The sequence below is a fragment of the Paramacrobiotus metropolitanus genome, unplaced genomic scaffold, assembly GCF_019649055.1.
Source record: "Paramacrobiotus metropolitanus isolate TYO unplaced genomic scaffold, Prichtersi_v1.0 Parri_scaffold0000070, whole genome shotgun sequence".
Lineage (NCBI taxonomy): Eukaryota > Metazoa > Tardigrada > Eutardigrada > Parachela > Macrobiotidae > Paramacrobiotus > Paramacrobiotus metropolitanus.
Window position 1 is genome coordinate 268,855 of NW_026570290.1, and position 12,829 is coordinate 281,683.

General features: G+C 42.7%; 1 protein-coding gene across 1 annotated transcript; it reads right to left on the minus strand.

Annotated features, from left to right (window-relative positions):
• Window positions 1-4,572: 4,572 nt before the first annotated feature.
• LOC129594634 (uncharacterized) lies at window positions 4,573-12,829 on the minus strand. Its single transcript, XM_055491385.1, is given in 23 exon segments — window positions 4,573-4,895; window positions 4,962-5,060; window positions 5,142-5,332; window positions 5,458-5,577; window positions 5,646-5,814; window positions 5,872-6,048; window positions 6,324-6,773; window positions 6,841-7,244; window positions 7,593-7,673; window positions 7,760-7,909; window positions 7,980-8,210; window positions 8,285-8,340; window positions 9,329-9,501; window positions 9,562-9,660; window positions 9,799-9,989; window positions 10,096-10,215; window positions 10,724-10,883; window positions 10,944-11,120; window positions 11,210-11,665; window positions 11,727-12,130; window positions 12,194-12,274; window positions 12,348-12,497; window positions 12,586-12,829. Coding segments are annotated over 23 exon segments (4,431 nt in total). The 5' UTR covers window positions 12,701-12,829; the 3' UTR covers window positions 4,573-4,718.

The window sequence follows — 12,829 nt, forward strand, 5'->3', positions numbered from 1 at the left end:
AAAAATTAAACCGTGCTCGAATATATGCATTCGCTTTACTTAAGCACATAAACACAAGAAGCATTACTGTAATTTGGAAACGATTATATTGTACGAACGTATAAATATGACATGTTCCACGAAAACCAAATTGCATACGAAATACTTATCCCCGCTTGTATTAGCACCAATTGGACTTCATGTGCATAGCTAAATTGTGAGCAAGGGCCGCGAGGCCATTAAAGCAACGGGCTATTTCTTGTGAAACTATTTATTCATGCAGCGTATTTATGAGCGGGTTTGAGTTCAGTGCTGTTTAATTAATGCAAACTGGAGTCGCACTCTTCTCCCGATTGATTAGGTCCTTGACAACAATAAGGTATGTCGCCCAAAAGCCGGCAATCTGCAAAGTATGCTTATATTATACAAATTATATATACTACAAGCCCAGCACGGATGAATATTGGCCGATGACTATTAAAAAATAAGTAATTCCAAGGATGTGTTGCTTTGCGGTCGCTTACAGACTGTCAAAATATTAATAAACCCGTACGTATGTTTAGTAATATCATGATACACTTTACATAGTTTAATCGAAACACTGACTGTTTACTTGTACATACAGTACATAACTTGCAATGAGGACTGACGTGATTATGACCAACGTGTTAAGTTACTTACATGAATTTTTTACTTTGTACTGTGCTCCTACTTATTGTTAAGACTAGCAGTTCAGATATTTCTACTGTTCTGGGTCAAGTTGTGTTAGAACAGTGTGCATTTCTTATCGCGTCCATGGTAACAAGCTTATGATTGACCACTGGACCTAGACAAATGATTTTGGCAAAAAGTCAACAATATTGGATCCACCGCTACACCTAGAGAATTTTAATGTACTTTAAAGCAACAAAATTGGTGAAGTAGAAGTCGAGATCCTTTGCCTCAAAGGACAGGTCCCGAAGTCCTGGCACAGATAATCAGTATTCATATAACTATTATATGTTTTGGATTAATCTATTCCCGTTGCGTAGAACAGATCATTACCAGGTACAGCGGCACTTATCGTAAAAAGGTGTCAAAATTGAACGCACCGTTGCGATAATGGATTTGTCAAAAGCGCAGAATCCTCCAAGAGTCACAAATACCGGCCGGATTATCAGAAGCGTGGAAATACTGGAAAGCTTGCGATTATCGTTTGTAAGTTGTTCGCGCTCGTGCTGCTCGGACCAGATTTCATCCGCGAGAATTTGACACTACAACATATGAACTGCTGAAAGAACGACTGTGCATTGAAAGCTGGGATTCCTCCTGAGCGTACAGTGTACGGATTACGAAAGAATAGTAATCACAGTATGTATTAGTAAATCTTTCCTACGGGAAAGATTCACCCTTTAAAGTTAATCAGAGAGCACTATCGTGCAAGAAGCATATATATATATATATACTGTGTTTTATTATTTGCAAAGCAAACATCCAGCAAACCTGCTCTTGCAGCGTAACAGCAAGATACGCCGGAAAGACGATCAATCCAACGAAATTCCATATGAAGGTAGCAAGCGCTTCCGTTAGGTGGTGCCATTTATGTTCGCTTGTTTCATGCACATATGACTCCAATGAACTGAGTTCGGACAGAGTAAAGAGAGTCTGATTAGCGACATGCAGCAATATAATAAAGGAATACAGTTCTTCGAATTGAAAGACGGCCTTTCGCAAATTAAGCAGAACTGTATCAGAACGCCAGATCTGCTCTGCACGTCCGATGATGGCGGTCGCTTTCGGTTTTTCCGAATAGCACGAACAACAGACTTCAAAGCGTACAGCCCGGTGCCATAACCGACAACTACGGCGATCCAAAAGAAAAATCCAAAGGTCATTAAAGAGTAATATGTGATCATTAATTCCAAGTATGATATATTCTGTAGAAACGGGAAATATTCCTCATTCAGAAACCCATTTTTTAATAAAATTTCGGTTAATGTTTGAGTCAAGGTAAAGGTGGTGGTAAAAGCAACCAGTAACCGCTTTTCAAAACTCCGCACCGCGCCGATTGTAATTAAGACCTTGTCGGTTCCCAGAAACTCCTCCGTAATGAAAATCAAATGGTTCAACAATTTGGTAAGTTTTACCAAGGCTTTTCGCTTGATAAATATTGGTAACATTATAACCACAATCAAGACCTGGCGAACTCGGTAGCGGGATCTCTGAAATAATTTATCGAAACCGGCACTCGAACTAAGAACCTCATGAAAGTAATTTAAACCCGACCGAATCGTGCAAAATACTGCTGCCAGAAAAGCTATCAAACAGAAGACCTGAAATATTCGTATCCGGCATAACGCTGCTTTTTCTGACGGCTGTGCTTTTCGGTCTCTCGTGGAGTATCGGTCCTGGCGACAAGGGATACCTATACCAAAGACAGCTTCTAGAAACCTGTTGGAAAACGTATGTTCCATAACCGTGCAAAACGTTTTCAATCTTAACAATGACTCCAGCAAAGGACGCTGTTTTAACCACGAACTACTGCGCGATAGTAAAGTATTTTAGCACAAGAGGGGCTAAATCTCTTGGAAATGCTGATGCAGTGTCTGACAGATGTCAAGGAATAAACTTCTGACGGTAGTGGGAACTAGGCACCGCGTGTCATGGTTCAGCTGCTGCAGACTTCCCTTAGGCAAAGAAACAGTCAGCAGTTCGTCGGCTACGACAGTTGTGCATAACTGCAGCTAAGGTTTCTTGTTTGGCATGGTACTCGCATCATACAGGAGCAGGGATACGAATGCGGTTTCGACAGTACCAGATGCTTATCTGGAAAAAGGCTGGGATTCCTCATGATTGTACGGATAATAAAAAATACGAGTAGTAATCATAGTATTAGGTAAATTTTTTAATTATCCTTTTAAGTTAATCAGAGAGCGCTATCGTGACGAATGCATGCACGAGAGCTTGACGTAGTGTGTGACAGATGTCAAATAATTAAACACTGGTAGAAACTGGAACCGGCTATCGCGTCTCGTGCCAATCGTAGGGGATATATATTAGCTGTAGCATGGAAATAACTTTCGCAATGCGAGGACTTCCTCAGGAAACGCTTGGCAATTTGAATGTACCGCCAATATAAGGACGGTCGGATCTTAGGCGTACAGAGCTTTTTACAGAATTATTACTCGAAGTATGCGTACAAACACAGCAGTGGCATTCAAAACACCATGGAAAACGGTACGCAACGTAAATGCGGTTATTACCACAAATATTCCGAGGGAATAATTTTCTGCCTACGCATCTGTGGAATTCTAATCTGGTTTTCCACTGAATCTAGACTGCAGCGGTCTTACCGGGCCGTAGCTATGAAAACCAGTTTTACCATGCTAAGCGTCACAAGTCTGGTCGGTTATCTTCTTACCTACATTGATGCTATGGTCAACAGTGGACAGGGAAAGTTGCCATTATCTGTCATAGCAGCAGCGTACGTAATTTGCACGCTATCAGGCTTGTTGAATCTACATTTATTCGACCGCAACAGCACGCGCCTCTTGTTCTCCATAGAACAGATCGGATCCATGCAGCTGTCAGCCACATCGCCAAAAAATTACCTCATTTTTCTATGCATCGAATGCGCTGTGATATCTGTAGTGTTTATCCCGCTGGAATACCTGCGAATGATGAGCATTTGGCACAGCACGGTAACGGTTTTCGGGTATGAATTTTGGCCAGTGTATGCTCGCATCTTCACGGTGGTGGCACTAGGCTCGGTGATCGCTATAAACCTTGCGCTCACCCTATGTTTCGCATTCAACGCGGCGATTATCGGCGCTCTTTTTGATAGCGTTAAGCAAAAAACCGAAGCAGTATTCCGGGCTTACAAAGCACACCGTATTGAATACAAGCACTTCGAGTCGGAGTTGACAGCTTGCCGGGTCGAACATCTGGCCTTGACAAACATTGTGGAAGAACTCGACACAGTTTTTGGACCAGTAAATCTGGTGACACTGGCGACATCCGTAATTATTCCCGTCCTTTTAATCAGTGTTGCGATGGGCGTGGTGCCGCAGAAGTTGGGTTATCTCTTCGTAAACAATACCGCTGATTTGATACATTTGTACTTGTCGGCCACAGTGGGTCTGTGGTTTCTTGGGCATACATTAATGAGCGCAACGTACATGAATCGCAAGGTAAGGCTGAGATCTACAAACAATGCAGCGGTTAAAGGTTTTATTTGCAGGCGCATTCCATTGAGTCGGTTTTGCACGGCATTTGTGAAGAGATCGTCACTGTCGGTAACGATGGTCTGGATCAGCAGATCTGCAAGACACTACGCCGTCTTCATTACCATCCGGTGGAGTTTACGGCGTGGAAGATTCTGCGATTTAACTCTGACCTTATTCTAACGGTACTAACAGATTTCCCGCCAAAATGGCTTATGGCTAGGAGGGATTTGTTTTTGCAGGTTGGTGGAATTCTGGTAACATACCTCATTGTTGTCTACGAAATCAATAACGACAATTCTGCTCGTTCTTCACAGTTCACTTTGTCTAACCATACATAACCGTAAGTGGCGCTGACGCATTACAGTATAACCATACTGAACCTTGAAATCGATTTTTGTCCTGTTTTACAGTATTACTAAGCACTTGTGTAAAAACACTAACGAAAGTAAAGGGCTCGGGATAAAACAGACAAAGGAGAGGCTTCAAAACAAATGATGGGCATCGTGAGTTGATACCAATTCGTGGCTAATGTTATTACCAAACTCCGTTCTTCTTTTGCGGATTCATGTACGATCCCAAAGGACAACCGAAAGCCTGAGCAAATTCGGGCATGTTTGACATAGCCCCATTGATGCAGAATTGAGGCACAGCATGTACACTGGTCAGCAGTTTCATCCGGTAGGATTCGCCTGTTCGGATCTCACACCATGCCTTTAAATCAGATTTTTTACTGTTACAAAGTATCTAACCTTCTGAATGTCATACTCATCAACATACCGTTGCCGTGGAAAGGAAGAATAGCTGTTCCGCTGTGAAATGCTCTAATCCCGGAAGCGAAGCAGTGGTGTTCACTGACTGGAGCGCTTTACGCAATGCCTGGATAACGCCAACAAAACACACCGTGCTATAGTATAAGATGACTTCAAGCACTCTATTCAGTGGTTATCCAGTGCGTACCTTAAAAGCAACCTTCAGTCCACCATTATCCGCAATGTTCTCTGTCAGCGTCAGTTGCCCGTTAACCGACCCGACATCCAGTGAGTAACGGTTGTACTGGTCAATTAAGGACTTCGCCCGTTCTTTGTACACCGCTAATGTCTCGTTTGACCACCACGACGTCAAGCCGCCCAGCTTTCCAAATAGTGAACCTTTTACAGAAAAATCGAGTATAGAAAAAACAGTATAAAAAATTCTGGAAATCAAAATGCACACGTCTATGTCAGAATAATTATTACATAATAATTATTTTTCATAAAATAATAATTTCCGATACCTTGCGTGTCAAAACCATGCGTGAATTCGTGGCCTACGGTGAAGCCTGTTGCTCCATATATGACAGCTTCCGGTACATCTCGATAGAACAGTGGCATTTGTAGTATGGACAGAGGATTGTCTGAAATGGAAAAAATCTTGGCAAATTAATGCGATCGAAACTCCCGTATCGTCGCGCTGTCTTCTTACATAAGGTGTTCGTCACCGGCTCATAAGCGGCATAAATCTGTGTGTTATCATAGGCATTGTCAAGGGGATCATCACGGTGCCACATAGTAGCCAGTTTGGCCATATTTCGGATGGTTCCGCTTTCGGTTACAGCTTGGAGAGTCTCGAAAAAATTCGCGCGTACTTCAATCTGTAAAATATTCGCGCATTCAGATAATTCAACCGCTTACAAGCCACATTTCCTTACATTTTTGTAAAGGTCATCAATGCGCTGACGAATTTCCGGCTTGGATCGATAGCTAACCATGAACTGTATGTTGCGCATTTTTTCCTGCGCGTACGATCGCGTTGCATTATCCAGCCACGGAGTTTCAGCTAACAAATCGGTCAGACTGCTTTGCAGATACCTGGCAAATATCGTCGCCTACACAATGAAAGTTTCAGGCTTACCATTACATTCTCCATGTCTCACATAGCTAGCGGCAGTTATAATACCTTTAATTTAACTTCCGCTGGGCAAGCTGATTACACAAACTACAAACTGCAGTATTACACTAGATTTGTACGCAATATGGATGCATTACATATGTTTCCAAAGGTTTATATTTTGTAGTGGATTCATAATAATGCTATTATTAAAACATTCACATAAACTGTAGACGTTTTGCTTCTCGTAGACTGTAGTAAACCAAATAATACCTTTTCTGAGATAATATCCGACGTGTTGAGGTATTTGGCGTACATCTCATTGATCGCCAATGGCATCGTGCTGGTGACATACTGCATGCACAGGCTCTGGGTGTCACCAGTGAATTTTGTCCGGTACTTTTTCGGCAGCCAATCGCGGTTGCCCGCGATAATCTTCCAGCCGATATAGTTAGCCAGACGGCGCTTACCATCCGCCCCGGCACTTTACAGTTCGCGCAGTTTCTCATCGACTTTCGTTAGATAATTCGGGCTCATAGCAACCACCGGCGTTTCATCCGTGATCAAATGCGATATGTTGGCTCGGATAAAAAGAGTCCGCACAAAATCCGTGAAATTGGATAACAGTGCCGACTGAAAGTTTTTCGCTCTCTGTAGTTCTCCTAAGGTTGTCTCTGCTTTATTGTCTGTTAAATCTGTTTTCTGTTCTGCGGTCTTCTTGGCCTATTGCATGTAATCACAATGACCTTTAGCGATTCATCGTTGTACATATTTGCACCCAGTTTCTTACCAAGATGATTGTCCGGCCGAAACCCACGATACTCGTTACATCTTTCTGAAATTCTCTGCTGTTCAAATTAACTGACGAATTGGCATCGCTTGCTAAATCCGTTGCGATTGCCGTCACCCAATCCAGGTACTCCTTAGTGTACCCCTCGCCTCGATCACTGGATAGGACGTCACGGCTGTATATTTCTGTGGGCTCGTCAATTTCGATCCAGTACTTGGAAGCATCATACAAGCTGTTCTCCACAGAGATTCTCAACAGAATCGGCTGCTGAGAGTAGAAAGCGGAAACGAAAATCGAGTTCAACGAGGCATTCGCCGACCAGTTTTTCTGTAACAGCGGCCAGCCTCCGATCAGGCGGTCTAGTGTGTCCAGTAACGGTCTGGTGCCTAGCTTTTCGCGTTGCTCTGCAATTTACAAAAGCCAGACTACACAATAAACACCGCATTTTGCTCATTATTGTTCTGGTTGTGTTTTTTTGGAAGAAACCAAGGAGCGAAATATAGTTCTGGGAAAAGAGTAAATAATTGATAATTGTGCAAAGGAAAGACCGTGCGCAAAAGTTGTAGGGACAAAATTATGGAAGGCGCTACTGCTATTGGCAACTGATAAAATGCGCAATAATTACTGGTTCGCGCTTTATTATTGCAACTTCTGATTTCAGGCTTTGTTGAATGTTTTTAACAGGCATTCTGGAACTTTTGGATAAACACTTGACACGAAAAATTGGGGTACAACCTAGTACCGACACATACCATCATCGGTGCATTGTGCATAGACCCTTCTTGCGGTGGTCCCAGCATAAAAATTCGTGGCTTCCGTTGAGTTGAGTATGTCTACAACCAATGATGCAATCAGTACGAGTATAGTGCATGCAGCGTGTCATTTTGTGGGCACTGTAAAACGCACACAAACTGCGTACCTAGCTTTGCTTTCGTTACTCTTGGAGAGAGCGAATCAATAAAATAAAACGCCGGTGGTTTATGGTTGGCTATATACTTTCCGCAGGCGTATGCGTAGAAATCATCGCACGGATTGGCTGATGTATTCACACTGTCCTTTATATCTTGGGCTAACAAAAGAATCCAGCTGCGTGAAGCGAATCACTTTTATAGTTTAATCGCTACAGTTGAGGTCTTTACCTTTCAGTTGGCAAACATCGGCTTGGCAAGCCTCCGATGCAAAGGTTCCATTATAGAGTATACCCGCTGTGTTGAAGCTTTGCGTATCACAGAACACAGTAGGAAATATTAATACCAACATCAACCAACTTATAGTCGACATTCTGCGACAATCTCTTCTCGCCGTTCTAGCAATGACTACGAGTACTGGTATTAAGCGATGAGGTGCTAATGAGGTGTATGACTTGTCTTCTCCGATGATTTAATCCTCGGGCAAATTCACTGCAGTTCGATTATGCGGAGCGAACGGGAAGTGGAGCACGTACGGTCAGTTTTAGCTGAAGTGCCTAAGGATATTCGTGCCAGCGTATTGGTTTTTTTCCTGCATTGCCGGTTTTTCTTGCATTTTCCTACTCTTTTACAAATCTGTCGGCAGTTTTGCGCTGCCATAAGTGATTATGCAACATTGCTAATTATATTTTCCAGTTTCTAGCGCCCGCTGCTTGTTTATTCCCAGATGATGAAAATTACAATAACAGTTAGCGTGATCCGCGATTCTTCGGCCCACAAACTGCGTTCTAAAGCCGTGCCCACAGGCCACAGATATTATGTTATTGCAAACGAAAAAAAAAGATGTTGACTGTATTAAAATTGCAGTAAAACAATTAAGTATTATTATTACAACTGCGCCGCATGCTGCCTTCAGATCGATGCGGCTGTGCTACTTTGAAGTACCTTACGAGCTTTGGTGCAAACCTGCAGAAGCAATACTTAGCTGCAATCCGACGAAGATTTCTAAAATAATCACGACGTTTGGCCGATTATCACATACGTGGACGGAGGAGACTGACCTCAGTAGTAGGATTTACGTTATTCGGCCACAAGAGCAAGCGGCTCCTTTCATTTTCTTCGTGCAACAAACCATACGGAAGGTTCGAGAGCATTCTGCCTGGATAAGAAATTGATATCAACCACATTGATGCTGAGGTATTTATTTCAGTGACGCATGCATCTTAGGTCTTACGGCGCCAGCAGAGCTTCTTTCGCTGACATGTTTGTGAGTGTCACTGTTGCATTTCTTTCTAATTTCGGCTACGACTTTCAACTGATATACTTACTTCTACTCGTAAGTAGAGGCAGTGATTGCAAATTTCGTAAAACCTGTAAGCTGGGGCTTGCTTTGCGTTTTGCATTGAATTCTGTGACGATTGGCGCACTTTTTGTTCTTAGCAAGCGAAAATGCGAAGAATTGTTTCGAGAAAATACAGCACGTCACATGTACTATAAACCCTTAATCATAAGCCCCCGGCGTTTTATTTGATCGGTTCGTTCTCTCCAAAAGTATCGTTTATCAGCACAGATTTCGTCACCATACTCCGTTTTTCTTTTTTGGATTCATAGGGGAACCAATGGTGCAGTTAAAGGCTTCGGCAAATTCTGGCATATTAGACATCGCACCGTTGATGCGGAATTTCGGTATGCCGTGCGTACTAGTCAGTAGTTTCAACCGGTAGTCATTTTTCGATCGCGTTTCACACCAGGCCTAAAAAGGATACTACCTCACTAAATGCCATTAGAGATACCTGCAAGCTTATTACCATACCGTGCTAACGCCAACGAAAAATAGTTGTTCCGGCGTAAACTTTTCCAGTCCCGGCAAGGATCCCGTAGAATTCGTTAACCGCAGCAGCTTGCGAAATGCCTGCGGTATGTGAAATTATTTAATTTTACTTTTTTATGCAGATAATATTGTAGTATTGGACAAATTAAAGCGGAGCACCAGATTTAATTGTTGTGTTCCGTATATTAGTAAAAGATCTATCAAACGCAATCGCTATACCTTGAAAGCGACTTTCAAGCCGCCATTATCAGCAATGTTTTCGATAAGAGTCAGCTGACCGTTAACCGATCCAACATCCAACGAATACCGATTGTACTGGTCGACCAGCGATTGCGCGCGGGTTTTATACATGGACCATGTCTCGTTCGTCCACCAGGACACTATTCCACCCAGCTTACCGAATTGAGCACCTGGGTGCAGTAGAACTGCCACTTCACACAGTATTTCTCAAGTTTTACATACGAGAGCATGTTGTTCCAACGAAAGCAGCCCAAGTTGATTCAAAAGTATATGTACCTCGGGTGTCGAAGGCGTGTGTAAATTCGTGGCCCACCGTGAAGCCGGTGTCTCCATAGTTGATGGCATCGGGAAAATCGGGATGAAAGATTGGCTTTTGCAAGATTGCCAATGGAATCACTGAAAATCATGGACATAAACTGCAATGCCTTTATATAAAGCATTAGTTTTCAAGTGCGACACCAACGCACAAATGTGGAAGACCCTCGCTGTTTTTACTTACAACTTTAACAAATGATTGGCTTCGGCGGCTTGTAATAAGGAGCATGCATGCGAACACTAACAGCAGGTATAGGTATATCCTGTACATTGCACAGCTTTATGTGGCACCGTACAGTGTAGTAAAAAACTAAATGCTTCGTTGTATGCCCACTGCTCAGACAGGCGCTTTTCTGGTCCAGTACTGGCTATTTACACTCAGTGCTGGCTATTTACGTAGGTATATTCGCGCACGAATTCGAATGTCCATATACTCGAAATACATATATTCCAATATACTCGGAACGAGTATATTCGCGCTGCTTACGCATGTACTTATACTTCGAAGTATTGATTTCATTACACAAATTTTCAGCCGAAGTCCGACTGCACCGGATTTATACGTTTTGTAATGTATTGCAGTACGTACCCATCGTGCTTGTTACTGTTTCATAAAACGCGTTGACTCGTGTAGTATCCCACACGGTGTCGTTCCGCTGGAAAACTGTATCCAGCTTGGCTAGGTTCTGGAGACTTTCGAATTCTTTGATTGACTGAACAGTTTCATAGAAATTGGAACGCACGGTGATCTAATATGCATCACAAATCATTAGCCCAAACGAAATGCCTGTTTATTAAAAACCATATACATTCTGGTACAGGCTGTCGATTTTCTTTTTAGTTTCCGGCGTGGATGTATAGCCGATGACAATCTGGATGTTTTGTAATTTCTCCAGAGCGTACTGTCGTGTGACGTTGTCCAGCCACGTCGATTCCGTTATCAGATCCGATAAACTACTTTGTATATTTTTGGCAAACGGTGTTGCCTACAGATGTAGATAGAATGTTTCAAAACTTTAGAAAAAAATACGTAATTTTATGTGGCTGTTAAGCAACTGCGAAACTCAAGCCTGACCTTCGCGATAACGTTGGAAGCATTTACGCGTTCGGCGTATATTTCATCGACCAACAATGGCATCACTTCAGTCACATACTGTGCACACTTGGCATTCATATCCGCGCTAGTAAACTTGGACTTGCCGCGGTACTCTTTTGGCAGCCAGTTGCGACTGCCGACGATCACTTTCCAACCGATGTAGTTCGCTAATCGCCGTTTGCCCTCGATACCAGCATTCTCCAGTTCCCGCAGTCTTTCGTCGACTTTCATCAAATAATTTGGACTCATGTCCACCACCGGCGTATCGTCCGTGATCAAGTGTGATTTGTTGGCGCGCTCGAAAATTGTTCGTATTAAATCCGTTAAATTTGATAATAAGACCGACTGGAATTTCCGGTTTCTTTGTAACGCCCCTAAAGTCGTCACTGCTGTCTTATCCTTCATATCCTGATCCTCTACAGCTGTCTTTTTTGCCTGCAAAAAGAAGGTCACTTAAAAAAGCGACCAAACAAGGAAAACAGCGAGGAGAATTTACCATAATTATGGTTCGTCCAAAATCCACAATACTCGTTATATCTTTCGTAAACTGAACAGCGCTAGTGTTGACCGGCGAATTGGTGCTGTTGACCAGCATGGTCGCCATTTGTGTCACCCATTCGATATACTCTTGCGTGAGTTTCTCACCGCGTTCACTCTCCAGTACATCGCGAGAATAGAATTCCGTCGGCTCATCCAGCTCAATCCAGTACTGCGAAGTGTTTAGCATACTCAACTCTACGGAGATCTTCACCAGCATCGGTAACTGCGAATAATATGCGGAGACGAAGATTGATTTCAGGGTGGCGTTTGTCGTCCAGTTGGACATTATCATCGGCCAACCGCCAACTAAATTATCCAGCGTATTCAGCAGCGGTTTGGTGCCGAGTTCTTCCGTTAATTCTACAATTATTCATTACAGCAGCTAGAAAGTATGATACAGTATAAAGTAAGCACAAGTTTTACTATCGTCAACACATTGCGCAAACAGTTTCCTCGCCGTTATTTCCGCGGTGCAGTTCGTGGGTGCCGTTGATCGTAACAAATCTGCATCATAAATTAACAATTTGTCCATACACATTCACGCAGTTTATTAAGAGAGTCTAATGGTAAAGCTTACCCTGTTTAGTTTTTGCGACTGTTGCTGAAATAGCTTCAAGGAAGTAGAATGCTGGTGGAGAACGCGTTGCGGTGTAATTTCCGCAGGTGTATGCGTAAAAATCATCGCAAGGATTCAGTGATTCGTTCAGGCTGCTCTTTATATCCGTGGCTAGGTACAGAATACATAAAATTGGTCAAATAAATACTACCACTTTAAAAAATTTAAAGCAAACATCCAGAACATAATCTCTCTTTACCTTTCGCCAGACAAATATCCGTTTGGCAAACATTTGATGATACCGGCGCGAACTGGACTAGTAAACAGTTTATTGTCAAGAATAGAAGTACCCTCAGATCAGTTTGAACGATCATTATGGTTATGGACTAGACCATAAAAACAACTATGGAGAGATTATCCAGAGTTCCGTTTCCTAGTTATACTGCTTTAAATCTGCGCGGCAGTTATGGTTTTGCGGTTGCATAACGGAGAATACTTGCTTG